Source organism: Peromyscus eremicus, chromosome 11 (assembly GCF_949786415.1).
Source record: "Peromyscus eremicus chromosome 11, PerEre_H2_v1, whole genome shotgun sequence".
In the NCBI taxonomy this organism is placed as follows: Eukaryota; Metazoa; Chordata; class Mammalia; order Rodentia; family Cricetidae; genus Peromyscus; species Peromyscus eremicus.
This window is the reverse complement of record NC_081427.1, coordinates 38,515,720-38,539,244: the sequence shown is the minus strand read 5'-3', so window position 1 is coordinate 38,539,244 and position 23,525 is coordinate 38,515,720. Positions and strand designations below refer to the sequence as shown.

Here is a 23,525-nt window from a genome sequence, read left to right as displayed (position 1 = left end):
AACATAATTGATTCTAAATACTCTGTGTTTGTGAATGCTCTTCTGAGCCCATGACCTCATTATGTTACTTATTTAGCCTTTCTTCAGAAGCTGTGTAAGAACAAGATATGAAAATCTAGCAGTATTTTGTTGCCTATTAGATTATTAAGTGCTATAATAATATAAAATTTATTTAAATATAAAAATAAATAGCTAAAACTCTAACTTAGGGGTTCAGTCATCCATATTAAATATTCCTCCAACTGTGACTATGTGCAGAAACTCAGTTAATTTCTGCTAGAATATTGTACTGGCATTTGACTGACATACTTCAAGGAAAATAACAATGCTGGGGGGAAATGTATATAGAGCAAAATCCATCAGCAGTACAACTGATTTTGTGGCATGTTACCTGAAGCATCACATTAAAGCAGTCTAAATACCTCAATGGTTTGTTTAGAGCAGTGGTTCTCAACCTTCCTAACATTGCGACCCTTTCAAACAGTTTCTCATGTTGTGGTGACCCCCAACCATAAAATTACTTTTACTGTTATTTCATAACTGTAGTTTTGCTACTGTTATAAACCATAATGTAAATACCTGATATGTAGGATATCTGATATGTGACCCCTATGAAAGGATTATTCAACCCCCAAAGGATCATGACCCATAGGTTGAGAACTGCTGGTTTGGAGTAATATATAAATTGGTTGAGTCTTTAAAAATAGAAAGACCCAGGAAACACTATTAATAAATTCTATAAAATGTGAATAATCAGTAATACTGTAACAATAAGCTAATCTCTGTGTTCCAATGAGATAGTCAGAGGGAAATTAAAACAGTAGTGCTATCATTAACTAACGATTAGAATACATGTCATAGGAAAGACTTGTTCCTGTTACACACAACTGCTTTGTTTCTTTTTTCTTGCCTAAACAAGTACAATTAATTATGTTTTAAAATGAATAGATGGCGACTGAATAGAAACCTAGGGTTAGTACAAAGCTTCTGGGTAGAGAAGCAAGAACTCTGAATGCAAGAAAAAAGAATAGCAAGTTCCATGTCTACAGAATACTCTATAAACAAATAGTACAAAACAAACCTAGACAGAAAGACAGGAACTAAATCATGCAAGGTCTTGGAGACCATCAGGATTTTAAAGTTAACTGTTAGGGCAATAGAAACCACCAAAGGTTTATACACAAGAGGCGACAAACCAACATTTAAAAAAACATTCACTGGTGTGGTGGCGCATGCCTTTAATCCCAGCACTCAGGAGGCAGAGGCAGGCCGATCTCTGTGAGACTGAGGCCAGCCTGGTCTACAAAGAGATTTCCAGGACAGCCAGGGCTGTTACACAGAGAAACCCTTTCTCAAAAACAAACAAAACAATCTATTCTGACTATCCTGGGGAAAATGAACCAGAAGGAGACTGAAATACATGGGGAGACCAATTATGACATTATTGCAGTAATCTACACGACACTGTCTACACCAAGATGATGGCAGGGTCAACAGAGAGGACTAACAGACATCTGAATAAAAGTCAGTTAGCCTGAGGTCTAAGACATAAAATTTCCAAACTATCTGCTTACTTTTCTATTTATTTATCCATTTATTATCTTTAGTAGTATAAATAGGAATTTCAGAATGGCTTGCTTGGATCGTGCTTAGAGGTTTGAAGTTGAATGATAAAAGATTCCATCATTAGAACGGGACAGGTGGTCCTGGGGTAGAGCTCAGTGTAGAAAGCTTGTCTAGGAGGGGGTAATTAAGAGACCCTTCCATTTATATCATAAACCACATAATAAATGAAATGCATACTTATTCTACTATTATATATTTGTGCCAGTAGTCTTGAAAACATTACAAACATTGTGCTGTTGTATAATATGAGCCTTTGTATCAAACAGCATCTAAACACTGAGGATATTTTTATTTTATTGACTGATGATGGAAAAATATTACTATTCATTTGTTGTTAGCTGTAATTTAACTCCTTAGTATGCAGAAATGATATTTATGGGCACACATACAAACAGACAGTGATAATAACATTGCATGATTCTAGAAAAACCCAGTATATTTAATTTAGAGAGCACTAGTAAGTATCATATAACTTAAACAGAAATGTAATTTAGAAAATTTAAAAAGAATATTTCAAAATGACTTCCAATTACTACTCATCAGCATTTCAAAAATAGAAACCTTTATTTTCTTAGTATTAGTATATGATGTTTGCATATAATATTCAATTTATTTTACTGTGAAAATCTTAAGGTTTGTGTATAACTTTCCGAGAACTAGAACATTGAACCGAATAATCTATGGTACAGAACCACCCAATGGCAGCACGTTGTAGGAGTCCTTACCAGTTTTTCATCGACTGTTATGAGCTGTGTGTCCTGAGTCTGGTCCTGCGCCAGCTTCCATGTGGATGTGCTCAACAACCTGCAGTGCAAGACCTGGAGTTAGAGAGTGATCTGCGCCACGCCGAGACGGACGCAGACAGACCCACATAAACACGCCACTCTAACAGTTCGGTCTTCTTCTGAATGAAAGGAAAGGAAAGAGAGAGAAGACAGCACAAAAGCCCCCTTTTCTGCCCAATTAGTTCTGTCTGCTGAGGTTTTGGCAAACTCTCACTTGACAGTTCACAACAGGCGGCACTTTCTGTCAGTCTACAGACTCTCACAAAAAGGGCACCAATGACAAGTACTGGACTGCTCTCTCTGAGGGTACAGTGGTTGGTTTGTCAAGACTAGGCGAAAACATGCAAAACAGCATCTACCAACTGTGCTGGAATGCTGATTCCTAAATGATGGCATCAGGAAAGTGGGGGGGGGGGGGCTCAGTTATACGAACAATTTCTTCATTTCACTCTCAATCTAGAAGCAATTTAAGTAAAAATTATTTGTATGATTACTTTAACTGCTGTTGTTAGTCTAGTCCACTATCTTTTTTACAATACTGAAAAAGGCCTGAATACTGAAACAGAACTATTAAGTTGGAAGTAGTTGGGCACAAAATCCATCCCTTTCATGACTTCTTCCTTTGACATAGGTCTCACATATTCTAGCCAGCTTTGAACTCACTATATAGATAAGGATTCCTGACACTATATCACCATGCCAGTTTATGTGGTAGTGGGGACTGAACCAGGGTTTCTGCATATTCAGCAATCATTCTACAGACTGAGCTATATCCCCAGGCCCACAATTTAAAATTTTTTGTAAGAAAAAACTTTTAAGACTTGCTATATTGCAAAGGATCTCAACCTTTTCTGGGATGGGGTGTGTGTGGCTGCTTTGTTTTTCAGACAAGGTCACACTATGCAGCCCTGGCTGGTCTTGAACTTGCTATGTTGACCACACTGGCCCTGAACTCAGAGATCCCCTCACTTCTGCCTTTAGAGTACTGGAATTAAAGGTGTGCACCACCATGGCTAGCAGGATTCTAATTTTTATTTAAAATAATACATTCATGTATTTAACTTCAGAAAAATTGCCTACATAAAAAAGCATGCATAATATATATTTGTGTAAGTTATGTGCTAAATAAATACTCCCTAGTTAAATTTCAAAATGCAAGGGAAAAACATGTTCTCTAGTTTCAAATATTTCAGGTAGCAACAAAGGGCCAGAGTCAATTATGAAGTCAACATTAATAATTATAGCCATGACAGAGTAGTAGAGTGACAGTGTGCGCCTGCCTTGGAAGCACAAGGCCCTGACTTGACACTCAACATATCTCCTGACCCTAAGGAATATACCTATAGTATATAATCTTTTAAACAAAACGGACTGTAAAATAACCAACATTAAATAACAAGCAAGGAGAAAGTATTTACAAGACAGTAAAGACTCAACTTCCAAATAGGCAAGAGCAATACACTGAACAGGGATAATTCCAAAGGTTTCAAAGATTTAGCAACAAAATAAAATAAAATAAAAGCAAGGAAAGAACATGTTAGCATTTATCTATTTATAAATGACCAATAAGTAAATGAAAAATGTTCAAGGTTACTAAGAATTAGGAAAACACAAGTCAAAATACAATGACGTGCTACTTCATATATCCTTTGGGATAGTTATATACAAACAGACCATACTCATTGACAGGAACATAGAGAAACTAAAATCTCTGTGGAATATGAGATGGTACAGAACTATGCAGAATAATGTGGTGGTGTCTTAAAAAAATTAAACACAGGCCAGGCAGTGGTGGTGCACGCCTTTAATCCCAGCACTCAGGAAGCAGAGCCAAGTGGATCTCTGTGAGTTCGAGGCCAGCCTGGTCTATAGAGCAAGATCCAGGACAGGCACCAAAACTACACAGAGAAACCCTGTCTTGAAAAACAAAACAAAACAAAAAAAAATTAAACACAGAATTAATGTTTGATGTGGCCATGCCATTACTGAGTATATGCTCCAAAGAGTGAAAGTGGTGTCTTGAGATCTTTATACAGCAGCGCTCCTAATGGTGCTACATGGTCAAAAGCAAAAGTAAGACAGCACTGAGAATCATATAACCACTGACTTTTTTGTATCTGAACTGATCACATTTCCAGATATCTACAGCATTAATCTTATTAATTCTCTGCCCAAACGATAAATCTCTGCCAGCTATGTTTGTAATTACCAGATACCATTATTAAAGTATACAACTCATTTATTTTTGTGTGTGTGTAAATTCACTGAGAGAGAGAGAGAGAGAGAGAGAGAGAGAGAGAGAGAGAGAGAGAGAGAGAGAGATTTGATATTGAGAGGTCTTATTTCTAACTCTGGCCTTACAATTTCCTATCTCTCACAAAGCATTTAACTCTTCTGCTTCCAGATGTCATTCTTTATGTTTCTAAATTGAGGAATTTACTGCTCTAATATCTCTAATAATGACAGCCTATGTGATTCCAATAAGCACAAATGCGTAAACTCGTAATTTGAAGAATTCTCTGTATAATAGTCTCTACATAATAACCCATGAAATTTTCCTTAAAAATCTACAGTTACAACTTTAAGTCTCCTAATTCATATCTTCATGGATGAACACTTGGGTTATTTTGCAAAAAAAGTACCAATGTAAATGCTTTTCTGCAGACACAGAATTTCAGCTCATTTGAGAAAACACCTATGTGAAGAATTGCTAATCTTATGATAATACTGCCTTTTAATAAACTCCCACACTGCTCTCTAATGTGGCTGGACCACCTTACATTCATACTAAGCATAAGTGAGGCTTCCTTTCTTTTCTATTCTTGCTAGTATTTGACTACGGTCATTAATTTAGCTATTAGCCATTCTTACAGGTGTGCAGTGCTCTCTCACTGCTGTTAGCACCTTGCCCCACATTTTAAATGGGCTATTTTAATTTTTTTAATTTATTATTACTGTGTGTGTGTGCGTGTGTAGGGTGGTACATGAGTCAAGACATGCATGTGAAAGTCAGAGAACAATTTTATGGACTTGGCTATCTTTTACCTTTACTGTAACTCCTTTGGTGAGGAGTCAGCAGTAGTTTTTTTAAAAATTGCTGCAAATGACTGACTATCACTTTCTAAACATTAGTTAGGCTAGTAGTTTCAAGACCAGAAATGACCCGTTATGTATGGAATAAAATTGCTAATCTCACACAAATCTCTAAGGAATTAATTAATCCTTAGCCTTTTTTATTAGAACCCATTGTGTTTGTTTCCAACTTCTTACAAATTGAATTAACCTAAATTCATATTAAATCAGAAAGTGTTTAGTTCCATGTTAAACCACAGGAAAATATTACTGAGATTCTAACAGAACTGATAAAGTAATAATATATGTTCTCCACATCATAGTAATTATCTTGGACCTGAAATGTGTTGATATGTTAATCACCTTCAATTAATGATCTTAAACTTTCTCAAGAATTTGAATATAGAAATTTTAAATTGTCTTCAGCATACTGTATTCTCTAGAAAGAAGCAATAATCAATTATTCATGAGAAAATTAAGGATAACAGGATTAAAGAGGACAGCAAAACAGCTCAACGGGTAAAGATGCACAATTCCTGGGATCCGCACAGTAGAAGAAGAAAACCAATCCCCACATGGTGTCCTCTGACCTTCATTTGTCCACCTTAGCTTGTACATGTTTGTGTGTGTCTCAAAATTATCAAGAGACCATTTTAATATTCTGGGGAAATACACAGAATAGAATAAAAGGAAAAATAAAGATCCTACATACACTTTAAGTTCAAAGGAAATAACAGTGAAAATATTTCATTTGTAATCTCTTCATCAAAGCTAATTTACACCTTATAATTCAGTAATTTCTATAATTGGGTACTTAATACTAACTTAAACTGTCAGCTGGTCAAATCAATAAAATGTAAATATCTTCTGTTCATAGGTGTCCCTTCTCCTATTTCTATGAGCAGGAAAAACTTGTATATAATACGCTACAAAGACTATCACAAGATCTAAGCATCTACCATAGGAAACCAGAGGAAAAAAAAGAACCATATAAACCTGACATGAAAAGAAGGAAAGGGGGACGTGCAGGGTGGAGAGATGGTTTAGCACTAGTTAAAGGACTCAGGTTTGGTTCTGAACACCCACAGGGCTATAACTTAGTTTGAGGGGATCTAATATCCTCTTCTGCCTTTAGGGACACCAAGCATACACGGTACACATATGCAAGTAAAGGGTAGCCCTTATTCATGTTGCTCTGAACAACATTTCCAACATGTAATATTGTAATATTCTCAACTTTTGAACTGGTGGAAGCCAGTGGACTATATAGTTTTAACTTATAGTCTCAAGAATGTAAGTCAGACATAGGGGTGGGCAACAAATGGATATTAGAGAACAAAGATAAGCCAGGATAATTTAGTTCTGAACTTTCAAACCTTCTTTCTAGTCTATAAAATATTGAAGTTTTAGCCAGCTAGCTTTGTAGAATTTTTTTTAAAAGAAAACATTTTCAGAGTCTAGAGAAGATGGCTCAGTGTAAGAGCACTTATTGTTCTTGCAGAGGACCTGGGTTCAGTTCCCAGAACCCACATCACAGCTCTATCTGCTGTAACTCCAGTTTCATTGGATCTGACGCCCTCTCCTGGACTCCTCAGGCACTGCACACAGTGGTACACACGCATGAAGACAAAACACTCATACACATGAAATAAATCTGTAAAAAATTTTAAAATATTTTGATAATGTGTATATGTGTGGGTCTGTGTGTGGGTGTGTGCATGTGTGTACTGGTAACCCCTCTAGGATTATCCTGGAGCAGGAGTTATAAGCAGTTGTGAACTGCTCATCATAGGTGCTGGGAATCAAACTTAGGTCCTCTGGAAAAGCAGTACATGCTACCTTTGTATAACCTTTAACATAGTTATGGCTTTTTTTTTCTGGCACGTTGGTTAACAAAACACATACAAAGGCACTACAAATAAGATCACTTTTAATGGTAAGTAACTATAAGCTTTCCCTCTAAGACCAGAGAAAAGACAAGATTATTTCCTCTAGCCATGCACAGTCAGTAATGCACTGCAAGTTCAAGTTAATGCACTAAGTACAGGAGATGAAAATCACTGAGACTGGTGGTGGCACATACCTTTAATCACAGGGCTTGGGAGGTAGAGGCAGGCAGACAAAGGCCAGTCTGGTCTACATAGGGAGTTTCAGGTTATCCAGTGTTACAAATAAATAAATGGATAGATAGATAGATAGATAGATAGATAGATAGATAGATAGATAGATAGATAAGCAACACATGAGCAAATAAATAAATAAATAAGAAGAAAGAAAGAAGGAAAGAAAACTAAGTATATTAGATAAGAATAAAATGGTCTTTGTTTGCCAATGACATCATAGTCTATCTGAGCCTAAACAAAAACACAAGGAATCACTAAATGGTCTCCTAGAAGTACTTAATGATTATAATTAGGAGGTTACATAATACAATATTAATATACCAAAGTCAACTGCTTTCCTAGCTACCATCAATAAGCAACTGGAATGTGATATTAAAAACACAATTGTACATGTCAACACAACAATATAGTCATGCTATAAAATAGCATTTTATCAACAAATCATGTGGTTTCCATAGGATCACAGCCTCCAGTAGCATCACAGGTGTCTCAGTTCACCAAAGTACTCTCTATGATGTTTGTCCAATGAAGAAATCATCCATGCATTTCTCAGAATTTACTCCCACGTGATATACAACTGTAAATATTTAGATGAAGATCTAACTGTGTATAAGATCTTTATGAGCAAAACTAAAAAACTCTAGTGAAAGAAAACATAAGATATCTAAATAATGAAGATATGTTTTATATTCATGAACAGATACATGGTACTGTTAAAACATCAGTTTTTTTCCAAATTAGGCTATAGATGTAAAAATCTCTATCAAAATCCCACTAAGTTACTTTTCAGACATTATTTATATAATGACTTTCATATTCAAAGACAAAAGATCCAAATTGCCAATACAATGCTGAAGGAAAATTAACAAGGTCAGAAGACTGATAACTTCCTGATTGTGGACCTTAAAACATGTCTGCATGTGGCAATGGATACACAAAAGATAAGTGAATCAACGTAACACAACTAATAGCCCAGAAAGACACTATTTAAATATAATCAACTGACCTTTGCAAAAGGAGCAAAGGCAATGTAATAACATGGGGGGAAATCTATATAGTGATCTTAATACTGCATCTGTCGGTCTGTCATGTCTGTGCGGGCATGTGGTAGCCAGAGGTTGGCAACGGGGAGTCCTCTTCTATCGCTCTCCACTTCATTATTTGAGAAAGGATCTCACTGAACCTGAAGTCCACAAATCAGCTGTGCTGTGGGCCACAGGAATATATCATAAGAACTCAGCTGGTTATGGCAAAGTCACTACCTGGAGGGATCAGGGAATTCCTTCAAAGGAAGCCAAATTCCAAGGAGCTTTTGGCGTTATTTGGTTTGTTATCTATCAGCTGTCTTCTGTTATGAAAATCATGTGTGCCTTCATAGTTTTCCCAATTGACTTTTCCCTAAGAAGGGCTAACAGTGTAGACTGATCACTCTCTGGACATACACATTCCAGGTATTTGGAGAACAGCCTCAGGAAAGGCTTTCTCTGGAATCAGATATCTCCCTTGGCCACTTTCAAGGACTAGCAGTAATAACAGTCCACATGCAAGTCTCCTGATTTAAGATAAATTCCACAAGGAGACACCGCCTAGGTCAGGTGGACGTTAAGTAATAGCTTTACACAATTTAGCTTGGACCCTCCTTTCTTACAGCCTTACTAACTTTATAGACCTCTAACTCCTTACCTAACCACTTCTAGGAATATTTAGATAACCTTCTGCACTGACAGCTATGCTCAGCCAGAACCCCAGTTCAAGCCTCCTTGTAATTATCATCATTGGCAGCATCCGGCCAGGTCCATCCCCAGATGGAGGAAAGTATCTTATCAGAGATACCTCTGCATTCTCTAAGAACAGACTTAACCATCCAGGCTACCTGTTTGAGAAGGCCTGGCGCATGTGCCAATTAAGCTTTACTTCCTCCTTTCCCAAACCTTACCTCTATTTCCAGATCTCCCTTTAACTATCACCAGAGGCATCTAGCTATACACAGGTTGCCTAGCGACTGAGCACACTTTCCCCTATCCTGCAGAAAAATGGCAGATAGCTTGGACAGATATGAGCCACAAGAAAAAAGAATACAGTTTTATTTTCTCCCATTGACCTAGCAACTTATAGATTCTTAACATTTTCTACTAATCACGTTTAAGACTATAGTTGAGCACATAAGAGCCCTCTTCTTACATATTACCTGAATTTAGCCTTTAGTTAATTCATTTCCCCATTGGTCACTTCCCTTTGGGATTGCAAATGATAATTAACGGTTATTACCTCCCTATGTGATTCTTATCACCCCACTGTTTGACCCTGGAAGCCTGGCTTTGCACTGCCAAGGGATTACTCCTTATAAGTGTATATATACCAGGACTTCCAGGGCATGGGGACACGGAGAAGAGAAAAGAGAATGGAAGAACTAGATGGGTAAGAACTTGAGAGGAACAAATTGAGATGGGGAAGAACTAGATTGAAGGGCTAGAAAAGAGTACTAGAGGAACAAGATGGAAGATGAGGAAGAGCCAGATGGGGAAGAACAAGATGAGGAAGAGCAAGACGAGAGAGGAGGAGATGGGAGAGGAGCTGATATGGGAAAGAACTAGATGGATGAGAACCTAGAAGGGACAGAACTAGATGAAGGAATTAAGATAGAACTTAAAGGGGACAACAGATAAATGTAAGGCGATACTGGGCAAGAAAGGAGCTAAATATGAGAGCAGAGGATATGCTTGTAACTGACACAGAATAATAAAGTATATGGACTAAGGAATTTCATTACATAGATTCATTTCTTTTCATCGAAGACTAATTATCAGCTGGTTGTATATTCTTCCCGGACCCTGGGAGGGGACTATCGAGGGGCTGGACCCCCTTAGTCCCTGATACAGCTGGACTTGGAGGCCAGCAACCTGGAGGTCTGTCTGCCTGTGCCTCCCCGGCACCTCAGTTACAGGCTCATGCTGTCACACCTGACCTTCTCCATATGAGTTCTGGGGATCTGAACCTGGGTCCTTGTACTTGTGCAGCAAGTACTGTACCCACTGAGTCTTCTTCCTATACTCCATATACTGACCTTAAACCTTTCACCAAAGGTTTGGTCTATTATCCAAAACAGACCAAAAGGTCTAATGTTAAGAAGCAAAAACTGCCAAGATTCTTCTAGGTGCTCTTGTGGCAGGCACTGAGTTTATAGCTTCCAAAAATGATTCATGACGTACAAAAATGGGTCAATTATAATTCATTAAAAAGAAAGCTACTGTACTATAAAAAATACTGTTTTTAAAAATCAAAAGAAAAACTACAGACTAAGAGACTGTATTTGCAAAACATCTATCTCGATTAAAAAGAAGTCACATCCATCATACACAGGCATCTCATAAATTTCTCTAAGAAAAAAACCTAATTAAGAACTAGGCAAAAAGCCGGGCGGTGGTGGCGCACGCCTTTAATCCTAGCACTCGGGAGGCAGAGCCAGGCGGATCTCTGTGAGTTCGAGGCCAGCCTGGACTACCAAGTGAGTCCCAGGAAAGGCGCAAAGCTACACAGAGAAACCCTGTCTCGAAAAACCAAAAAAAAAAAAAAAAAAAAAAAAAAGAACTTGGCAAAAGATGTTATCAGACTCCTCATCAAGCAGACACACAATGGGGGCAGAGTGATACATGTTCTAAACCCCAGATCTTGAGAGGCAGAGGCAGGAAGGCTGCTATGAGTTCAAGCCAGCATGATCTGCATACCCAGTTGCAGACCAACCAGGACTACATAGTAGGATCCTATGGTCTCAAACAACAACACAACCACAATAACAATCAGATGATAATCAGCACATATGAAAAGGCAGTCCACATCATATGTCATTTGGCAATCACAAATTAAAATTAAAACAACAGTGAGATAGATGGAACTGCCAATCTACTAGAATGGCTAAATTTCACCAGCCTGGTCTACATAGAGAATTCCAGGCCAGCCAGGGCTATGTAGAGAGACCCTATCTCAACAAAACAATACAATACAAAACAAAAAACAGCTCAATTTCAAAACACTGATCACACTAAATGCCGGCAAGGAAGAGAGGACCAGGAAGTCTCATTCATCACGGGACTACAAAAAGGTACAGCCACTTTGGATGCATGTGTGACAGCTTCTTACAAAGCTAACACAAGAACAACTATGTGTCTGAGCTACAAGCTTAATGTCACACAAAACATGCAAAAATATTCAGGAAAACAAACATAAACAAGCAAAAAACCTTTAAGATACGACAGGCTGGGTCTGAAGGACTACCCCTTTAATCCAGCATTCAAGAGGCAGCGACAGGCAAATCTCAGTGAGTTTGAAACCAACTTGGTCTACATCTAGAGTGCCAAGACAGTTATGCTAAATAGTAAGACCATATCTCAAAATTAAAAACAAACACAAAACAAATAAAACAAAACACCTATTCCATGCCCATCATAGAAGTATTATTACCAAAACAAAGAGAAAGCAACAAGAATTGACAAGGGTGTGGGGAAGTTTGTTCTCTGCAACCCCAGGGAAAGGAGTGCAGCCCCCTCCAAACGTTAAGATGAAGTTACTGCAGTATCCAACAACTCCATTTCAGAGGATGGCCAAAGACACCGAGAGCAGGGATTCAAAGACATACTTGCACACTCAACAAGTGTAACAGCACTAACCACAAATAGCCAAAAGGTGGAAACAATTCCAGAATCTGTTGACAGGTAGTGGACAAACACAATGTGCTGAATATACACACAACAGAACATTTACTCCAAGGAAGCTGGTTCTGGCAGATAATACAAAACTGATGGACCTTGAAGACATTGTGGGAAGTGAAATACAGCACTTGCAAAGGAAATGTGCGTTTCAAGAAGCATCAAAACACATAGGCTGTAGATCGGTGGCTGCCAGAGGCTGGAAGGTTGAGAAGAAATATCAGATAATGGGTCAGAGTTTCCACTGGGATTATGAAAAGTTCAGAACAGTATAGTGTTGACAGTGGCAGTTGTCACAATAATGTACACGTACAGGATGCTAACTAACACTCGAAACAAATAGAAGAGTTTATTTTACATATGAATATTTTATCACAATGAAAACCTGAGAGACCAGCCACGGTGGTGTATGTCTGAAGCCCTCAGCACTTGGAAGGCTGAGAAAAGAGAATGGTGCATTCAAAGCCAGCTGGAGCTACACAATTAAAACCCTGTCCAAAAGAAAGAGTATAGTTTGTGAGAACTGTTGAGCCCTAGTTTATCCTGATAAAGAGAAAGGCTCACTAGAGGTTTCCAAAGTTGTAGACTTGTAACTTTGCCTAGAGAATGTCTCTTCACATATGCATGTAGAAATACTATGTCTGTATATATTAACCACTCAGCTCACAAAAGTTTAGAAGTCCAGATTGAGCTGCTGAACTTCACAATAATTATTCATTTGTACTGCATTATGTAGCAAATTTTCCAAAATTATACACTTTTGAAAAAAATTATACATTTTAGAAACTTCTAGTGTCTGTGTAACAAAATATGGTCATGCTTTTTGTGACCATATGTCCCACCAATTGCCACCCTTACTATTTTTTAGACCTTGGGCTAGCATCAGTGTTCAACACGCATTCTACACAGAAATAGTTGCTAATGTTGAATCTTTCTTTACTTCATCGATTTGTATTCTAAGAAAACCTGTGAGGTCAATTATTCTTCCAATCTACTTACAAGAACTTGAAGGACAAAACAGAAGGGAAAGTCGGCCTAGGAGAGCAGTGAGTGCTCTAGTCTATTGGACATTTTAGGTTACCTACTTCACTTTTTGGCATCAAAAATTAAAAAAAAATCATTATTAAACATAAAAATTGTATTCGTAACAGAAACAAAATTAACTGATTTGTATATATTTGTTTTTGTTGCCACATAAAAATAGAGAAATACTTATTCTTTAGAATATTCTAAACACACTTCAAAGATAGGGGACGCAAGACTTCAGAAGAGACTTCCTTGCAAGGAGGGAGACAAGGCCTAAAGTGACAAAGACCATCAGAACACTAAACAGACTCCACAAGTTGATATCATAACTGGTAATGACACGAACTGGTAAAGTTATGATATCAACTTGGTAAAGCATGGCTAAAAATGCTATAATAAGCACATTTGTATTGAAGACTCTAATAAGAAATTTTCATGAACTTCCTTTGCCATAAAATTGAAAGCAATTTTCTTTTACCTACTAACCACAAATAGGTAACTATTTAGTTCTCTTAAAATACTAAAAAGTTGGGGCTTTTATGAAGAATTTTTAAAAACTTAAACTTTATTGTAAATTACCTTAAGATAATTATCTTTGTAAAATCTTTTTGCCTTTTTTTTTTAATACCAGACAAAGGACCTATTTTACAATCCCTTCCAGGAGCTAGCAATTGGAAGAGTCTCTGATGTTACAATAGTCACATAGACACCTTGTTCAATAATCAACTTCACAGCTTCCTCATATGCAGGCTGCATGCTATGAACAGTAATCTTATTTTGCAGGGAAATTACAGTGAATATAGGCTTTGACACTGACTACTTTTCATTTGTGTGGGAAGGGTGTGTGCATGTGTTCGGGTGTGCTAGCACTGTGTGGATATGTGGAGGGCCAGAGGTTGTTAGGTGGTGATCTCCACTTTTTAAGGCAGGGTCTCTGCTGGGATCTTGCAGTTTCAGTTAGACTGGCTTACTGGACAATGTGTCAGTGTCAGGATATCCACCCCTCAGCCTGGACTACAGACACATGTCACAAGGGATGGATTTGACAGGGGTACTGGGGATCGGAACTCAGGTCCTCATGTCTGCATGGCAAGTACCTTATTCACTGAGTCATCTGAAGCCTTTGCATAGTTTTTCAGTATCTTGGCAACCTCTAAGAATTCCTTGTGTCAGCTGTTAACTAGAAGCTTTCCCATCATGCTGATTTGGTAACTTGGTTTGAGCATCTTTTGGTGGAGGCCCCAGGCTGCTGATTTTTTAAAAGGATTTTTTATTTTATGTGTTTGTGTTTATCTGCATGTATGTATATGTACCATGTTTATACCTGACGGCCGAGGAGGCCAGACAATTGTTAGCCCCCAAGTGGGTGCTGGCACCCAAACCTAAGTCCTCTGCACAAGCAGTAAGTGCTCTTAATCTCTGAGCCATGGCTCCAGCCCTGCCAGCTGCTCATTTTTGAACAGAAGCTAATGAAGTTCTCAATTATGACATCCTTTGGTTGAAGCATTAATAAAAAGTTACTATTTTCAAAAGTTCTTTATATTTCTTTATTATGCAGAGGAATAATGTCCCTTGTCTTCTAAAATCGTCCAAGTTCTTTAGATATTTTTTAAGTCTGCATCATTAAATAGGAAAATATTTGCTAAGAGATGTATGAATTCCATTTGAAGGAGTTCACTCAGAATATTCACAAATTCTAGCACATTTTCCTGCCAATCATGTCCTATAGTCTAAAAGTTCCTTCAGTATTTCTTGATCTACTTTAGAATTTCATTTGGCATTGTTTTTAAAAGTCAAATTCCTAGCAGAGGAAGCATGGGCTGTCCCCAATGCTTTGGTTGGCTCTTGGGAACCTATTCTTCATACTGGGTTGCCTTGCCCAGCCTTAACACAAGGGGAGGAGCTCAGTGCTACCTCAACTTGATATGCCATGCTTTGTTGATACCCATGGGAGGCCTGCCCCTTTCTGAACAGAAACAGAGGAGTGGATTGCGGGTGTGGAGCAGAGGGGAGATAGGGGAAAGGAATGAGAGGAGAGGAAGGAGGAAAACTGTGGTTGGGATGTAAAATAAATGAATAAATTTAATAAACTTTAAAAATTATATTGTACAGCAGGAAAAAAAAACTTTTTTTCAAAATGAAGAATTGGCATCAAATTTTTGTTGTAATACTGGTCTAGGCTTTATGGCAGTAGTAGATAGGACTGTGTTTCTAAAAACTTCCAGTATAAGACCACTGTCTCCAAGTTCACTGAGGCCACTTAGACACATAAATGCTGAACAGCCACTGTCTTCAGGTAGCCTATTGATCTTTAATTCTTTTATCTGTATTTCATTTGAACTATTAAATATTTGTTACAGATGTCAATTTTCCTTGTTATACAAGGGCTTGCTTTTAGTTTCAAGTATCACAATCCTAGGACTCACTGTAACTCAATAGCCTTTCATGGTGTGCTGCCTAGTTTTTTTGTTGTTAACTTGACACAAGCTAAGGTCATTTGAGAGGAGGGAACCTCAACTGAGAAAATGGCTAGTTGTGGTGATCCATCAGCATGCTGAAAGGATTTGCTGAAGGAGATGGAAGCAGGAGGATCTCTGTGAGTTCAAGGCCAGCCTGGTCTATATAGCAAGCTCATGAATAGCCAGGGAGACCTGTCTCAACAAACAAATGCCTCTATAAGACTGGCCTGTAGGTGAACCTGTGAGACATTTCTTTCTTTCTTTCTTTCTTTCTTTTCTTTTTTTTTTTTTTTTTTTTTTTTTGAGACAGGGTTTCTTTCTCTGTGTAGTTTTGGTGCCTGTCCTGGAACTCACTCTGTAGTCCAGGCTGGCCTCGAACTCACAGAGATCTGCCTGCCTCTGCCTTCTGAGTGCTGGGACTAAAGGCCTGTGCCACCCCAGCCAGATGGACATTTTTTGATTAATGACTGGTGTGGAAGGGCCCAGCCCATTGTAGGTGATGCTACCCCCACAGGTGGTCCTGGGGTATATAAAGAAGCAGGTAGGCTGACAGCCATTCTGCCTCCAGATTCCTGCCTTGAGTGAGTGCTGTAACTTCTCTCAGTGTAATCTGAAACAAACCCTTTCTTCTCCAAGCTGCTTTTGGTCATGGTGTTGTATCATAGCAACAGAAGCCTTCCCTAAGACATGTGGTGCTTGAATCAATCCTTACAAGAACCTTTCAAACATGCAGGAGAGCAGGAACGTGGTCTTCCACTGCCATCATGTTTAACTGCTTTAGGTTCACAGTGAACAAGATTACAATTAAAATCACACTTCATTTTACCAGGAAAAAAAGTGTTTTCTTCTTTACAACTCTCTGAATGGCAAGGGTATGCTGAAGGCAGTCACTAGGCTGGGTGGCCAGGCCATGCAGATGCAAGGCTGTGAGCTCATGCCAATGGCCATGGGTCCACCTCAGGAGGAGGAGGCACTAGAGCAGCGATGGAGGTAACCACACACTCCACAGAGCTACCCAGCATCAAGATCTCTAACTCAGAACTGAGGATAAAGCCCTTATCTAGAAGAACACCACCCTAGACTTGATCTCTAGCAGTTGGGGGTTAGGGGTCTACCTTTATTCAGTCTAAAAAGGATTATTTAAGAGCTACTTAACATCTTTTACCAAAATATACTAATCAACCATGAATGCTTCCGTATATTCCTCATAAAGGCTTGGTCATTAGGGCTGTGCAATAATATTACATTTCTCCTAGGCATCTGGTGGGATTGTACTGCCTTACATCTTCAAAGTTAGTTACGGCACATGATTTATGTTAACCAGAGAAATGTAAGAGAAAGTGACAATACCTGTAAGTTTTAAGTCTACACATGACTGCCTCAGCTCTTTTTCCTGTCATAGTAATCAAAGGTGGTTAGTGTATGTCCACAAATGAGGACATATGGAATAAAGTTCCTAGCTGCCCCATAAGAGACATACAGTATAAAAAAGAAATAAACCTTTATTAATTTGAAGTTACAGATCCTGACGGCTATAGCTTGAGAAGCAACTGTCTGTTGATAATACCTCTCTAGGGAATGCCACTCGAGTTGCATGTTATCTGTGATATACTGACTGTCTGAAGTTCAGTGTGGTATTTTGAGAGTTTACTATTTTCAAATGAATCAAGATGTCACATTTTACAAAGCTACATTTTGGTCTTAAGGGCAGCATAATTTATTTTCTTAAGTCTTCTAAGCTCAAAAGACACCCAGAGCCATTAGATGATTGTTTCACAAAAGCTTTAAAGCTACGGTTACAGCTTGCAGAGTTTACCTGCTAAATTAAGAGCTACCTAAGCCTATGCATTTAGCTGCAACTTTATGTATTCCCACTTGCTGCATATTTTTGTTGTTGTTGTTGCTTCAGTTAGGGAATCTTTGGGTTTAGAACATCTCTGTATCTGCAATAAGAACCACGGAGACCATGTTTGCATCATAAATATATTGACAACGAACAGACGACAGCAAATATGCTAAAATGATAAACACTTTTTGAACTCATTACATTATCTTTTTGGCAACATTAAATTATCAGCAACATTATATCAAAAATAAAGCTAGTTAGTAGGTGCTGTTTATTTACTCTTTAGGTCAAAGATGAAGATCTGTTGATCAGCAAAATCTTGCATTTTGAACAAACCAATTTCAAAAACTGATAAAACTATATATGTTTAAAAAATACCATCAATTTCCTGTCTTCATGAAACAAACTGGGAAACCATCCTGTGGTGACTAGGACTTAAGAGTTAGTCAGACCCATGCTAGAATTCCAGTTCTGCCACTTAACAACAATATGATCTTGGAAAACTTCCTACCAAGGCTGCACTTCAATTTCCTCCTCTGTAAAAATAAGGTTAATAATAGCGCACAGAGTTACTTGTAGAATGAAATAGCATGTTAAGTAATTGCATGGAATGCCTGGCATAGAGAAACAAATGCTCCTTTCTTTCCCTCTAGTAACAAGCAGGGCCAACGCAAGAGGAAAGGAAACCCTACACACCAAGTATCTTTTCCAAACTTTGCTTAAATAAACGTGGACAACTGACTCTCCTTTGTGGCCTTGAGTCAACCACAGGTGTGACCACATCCACTGCTCTGGCTCCATCTTCATTCCTTTCCCCTGGACTAGTGCAACAATCCCATAATTCCACCCCTGTCCCTAATCTCTGTCAAAGTATCTTCCCACCTAATCAAGCAATTATACTCAATTATATCATTCTCTGCTTAAAATTCTTCATTAATCTACCTTTTCTCCCCTCCTACCTTTACATAGTCCACTCCATGGGATTACAGGTGTGCATCCAGTTTTCTGCAGTGTTGCCGGGGGTGAAACCCAGAACCCCTGCATCCTAGCAAGCACTGTACCAAGTGAGCTAGCTATAGCCTCAGCCTTATAACTTGTCTTTGTTTGTTTGTTTGTTTTTGTTTTTTTCGAGACAGGGTTTCTCTGCATAGTTTTGGTGCTGGTCCTAGATCTAGCTCTGTAGACCAGGCTGGCCTCAAACTCACAGAGATCCGCCTGGCTCTGCCTCCTGAGTGCTGGGATTAAAGGCGTGCGCCACCACTACCCGGCATAACTTGCCTTTTAAAGTAGAGATGGCATAGCAAGACATTTCTAATTACTTCAAATGGTTTAAGTAAAAACAATATGTAGATGTGGGCTGAGTGAGTGAGTGAGTCAGCTGGTCTGTTTGACAGTCTTGCTAAGTGGATATGTAGCCTGGTTGGCCTCAAACTATCCTTCTAGCAGAGTTACAGGTATGTACTGCCACCACTGGTTTATAAACATTTTTCTCATCTATATGCATATATGGGTAAAATAAGAAAGAGTGGAAGGGGCCAGGTGTCGTGGCTCACACCTTTAATCCCAGCACTCAAGGCAGAGACAGGTGGGTTCGAGGCAAGCCTGGTCTACATAGTAAGTTTCAGGGCTAAATAGAGAAACCTTGTCTCAAAAGACAAAAAAAAAGGGGGGGGGGGGACAATAGCAAAATATTAACATCGTTAAATTTAAATATAGACTGTTTGTAGATATATTTTACTAAAACTTTTTCTGTATATAAAAATTTTAATAGCAGTAACAATGAAAGCAAAATGAAAATTAGAATTATATGCCCCATTTTCAGAGAAAGGGAAAAGAATAAGAAAGTATTTTCTTGAAAATGTATAAATAAGCTCCAAGCATTAAGAAACTCCTAACGGGGGGAGAGGGAGGGCAGAGATGGGTCAGTGATTAAGAGCAGAGGACTCAGGTTCAATTCTCAGCACCCATATAGTGGCTCACATCTGAAACTATTTAGTTCCAAGGGATCTGATGACCTCTTCTGACCTCCTGGGCACCAGGCATACACTCATGGGCATAATTGCACACAAAACACTTGTACATATAAAAACAAAAACTTTTAAACTATACTGTAACAATGGCTATTTACCCTCTTCAGAAATAACTATTCATTGCTATGAAGTTCAAACACCATTCACTGAAACACACCAAAAGATTTTTTCACTGGTATAAATCAAGACTGAAATGAATACTACTTGAAATATATATTGTTGGGTAGAAACTACCTAGGTATCACTAAACAAAGTTTTAAAATTTAGCAAGCTCCACAGCCTATGTGTAGCCAGCGTTTACAGTTCATCTGGACCAAAGAAGGAAATTCTCCTTTGGGAAAGATATTGTTCTCTGACTTGCCTTTCAACCATTCTTCCACCTCACTACACGGTGACCACTTGTGTCATTAGAATGCTACTATCCTATCTACTTTCCTGAGCCACGGTGTCAGAGAGCTCATGGAACTACCGAGAAGGTTAAATGAGATGCAAATAACAACAAGTTAGAACAACTTTTGACATATTCTAAGCAAAAATTATAAGTAATAATTATTATGACTGTATTTGGAAAACAAAAGCTGCTAGATTTACAAATAAATTCCACTTAGGGAGTTTTAAATGTTTTATGAGTTTAATCCCTAAAGTTCATGCCAACTCTAAGTGATAGGTTCATTTTTAAGTTCATATAAAAAAAAAATCAGGGACTAAGTAATAAATTACATAACTAGAGGTAAACACATAATAAACACTGAAAATATTCTGTACTAATCAGCAAAGCAGCTCCATTCTGGAATACATTGTATGTTTTTAGATAATGCATGTCTATAAACTTGATGGACCCATAATGTGTTTAAACTTAAAATTCAACAGAATATTAAAACAAAAAGTACACAACGTAATGTATACTTAATGCCCTCAGCAATGTAAGACAACAAAATATATATGCATAAAGAACTAATGGCAATATAAAAATAAATTAGAATACAAACACACAAAAGTTCATAGTGGTTAGCTTAATGGAGAAAATCACTTGCTTGTTATTCAATTTATAGTTTTACTGGCTTTCGTGCAATGTAAGAAACACTCAAATCACAGTAAGATACATCCAAATCCAGACCATAAAACTACAAACCAAGTCTTCAATGGAGTCATTAAAACTCCCACTGACTTGCTCAGTCACTTCCTTAACTAAAAGCCTAAGTCAATGCCTTTTTAATAAGAAGCACTGTCAGAACTATATATGCAACTTGATTCTAATCACAAATTCATTCTTATCAACATGAAAACAGCACTTTTCTGTTGATTTTTTTCATAATATTCCATTAATTTTTTTTAAAAAAAATTCACCCTAAGAAGTTGTTTTTTAACTTTAAAATGGTGTTAGTCATGTTGATAAAATCCATGTGATAAAATACACTGGGGTTATGAGCATGGAGTTCAGTGTTAGAACCCATGCCTAGCAAGTACAAGGCCCTGCATTCATCTTTTAACACCAAAAAGCAAAAAGAAAATGACCAAAGTGAGACAAACAATATGTTTTGAAAAGAAATGTGAAAGATCCGGCAAGTTAATACTCAAGTATTAAAATAATACATCAAAAATCCTGTTGCACTGTGTGGATCATAAATCCCAAAGGACAGGCACGGTAGCACCTGCCAGTAACCCCAGCACACGAGAGGCTGAGGCAAGAGGATCTCCAGCTATACAACAAGTTCAAGGCCAGTCATGGCTACTTACTTGCAAAACCCTATTTTTAAAAAAATGTATGTTGAAATGGTAATTCCTACTCAATTATCCAACATTTATTGAAACATCTACAATGTCTTACACAAAAATGCTAGACCCAGAAGCTAGCCTTCAAATTTTTAGTTACTGGAAAAAAAACAAACAAACAAAACAGCTGAATAATGATGACGCACACCTTTAATCCCAGCACTCAGGAGGCAGAGGTAGGCTGATCTCCGAGAGTTTTGAGGACAGCCTGGTGTACAGTGAGTTCCAGGACAGCCAGGTCTACACAGAGAAACCCTGCCTCAAACAAACAAACAAAAAACCATATACACTAATTTCACTATCACGGGTTTAAATGCTCACAGAATTTTCTATGATGCAGATACAGACAAGGTGCTTTCTAGGAGGGTGGGTGCATACATACTGGAGCATGGTGCTCGGTAGGGTGAAGTGAATGTGGTTTCGTTTTCACTGTGGAGCCAATGCCCCCAAACAGACAATTTAAAAACATTGAACATCATCTTTCTTTGGGTCACTTCAACACTTAGCACGTATTACAAGTGAAACAGTCATATAGATAGTGGCAACACTACCCACAATTTTTTAATGTACATATGATACCACATTTTCGATGAAACTGTAAATGAATAGCTATGAATTTTCTGTCTTCCCAGATATGTCCACTGATGCTTTTTACTCTTCCTCTTCTCAAATTCTTTCCCATAAACTAACACAGTAAAATGTAGCAATACCTATGAAATTCATATATACTGTAAGTCCTAGGATATTTTACTTTTCAACTGGTAGTGTGGCTAAAATAAATACAAATGAACAAATTCAACTGAATAAAATTATGTGACCTGCATAATGTAGTCTAGAACAAAAGAATTTACAAATGTTCAACGTTGAAATTCAAATTTTATTCTGTAGATTGAGTCGTCTGCTGTTCTAAAGTCTACACAATATAGCTATACAAGCTATTCATCATAAAAAACAAAATACTACTTCACTATTAAACTCCAAATTTCCAATATTTTCACTTCCATGAAAAAATTATCCTGTAAAAATCCAAATCCTACAAAAAGCTTTCTGACAGAATTCTACTTAACATGTTATTAGTAAATACTATCTTAAGTCTACAATTACTGGATGCACTGGCAAATACCTACAACCCTAGCACTTGGGGGCGGGGACGGGGGTGAAGGCAGGAGGATCACAGCAAGTCCTAGGCCAAGCTGGGCTACATGCTGACCAGCCAGCACTACAGAGCAGACAGTGTCTTCAAAAAAGAAAGAGAATGCCTACAATATAATTATTCAATAGTATATAAAAGGCAAGAAGGACTATTAAACTAAACATTTTAATCTTTTTTCCAGCAATCTATGCTATTACTATTCATAATGGTTATATTTAAAATCCAAAGATCTATAAGAATACGAAAATAAGGGCTGTAGAAATGGCTCAGCAATTAACAGCACTTGTTGCTCTTGCAGAGGACCAGGTTCAGTTCTCAAGCACCCACATGCAGCTCATAACCATCCATGACTCAAATTCCAGAGAATCTGACGCCCTCTTCTAACCTCTGTGGGCACCAGGCACACATGTGGTATACATACATATATGCAGGGAAGAAGTGCACACACATAAAATAAAATAAATATATCTTTTTATTCTTGTTGTTGTTTTGTTTTTCGAGATGGTTTCTCTGGTTGCCCTGGAACTCAACCAGGCTGGCCTTGAACTCACAGAGATCTGCCTGCCTCTGCCTCCCGAGTGCTGGGACTAAAGACGTGCCACCAGAGCCATTAATAAATATATCTTAAAGGAAAAAAATACCCAAAATGCTATCCTGCTTATTGGAAAGACGGCTGGGCAATATTTTTTAAATGTCTACACTATTCCATAATCTCGTGACTCCACAGATATACTCTGAAAACACAGAATAACAAACTAGTTCTAGAACCAATAGTCTTAAAGTCTAGAGGGATACAGACAGGAAACAGACTATTACAACGAGGCGCAGGAGGACAGAGAATCTCTGATCCAATCATCTGAAACTCAAAATGCTCCCAACTTTGAAACTATTTGAACACCTGCATGACATTACGAATGGAAAGCTCCACA

General features: G+C 37.9%; 1 protein-coding gene across 1 annotated transcript in view; it reads right to left on the bottom strand.

Annotated features, from left to right (window-relative positions):
- The window catches only part of Ndufs4 (NADH:ubiquinone oxidoreductase subunit S4), a 108,400-nt gene that overhangs the window by 68,730 nt on the left and 16,145 nt on the right, over positions 1–23,525 (bottom strand). The window contains exon 2 of the mRNA XM_059276467.1: positions 2,352–2,430. Coding sequence (XP_059132450.1) covers positions 2,352–2,430 — 79 coding nt within the window. The remainder of the gene's footprint in view (positions 1–2,351; positions 2,431–23,525) is intronic.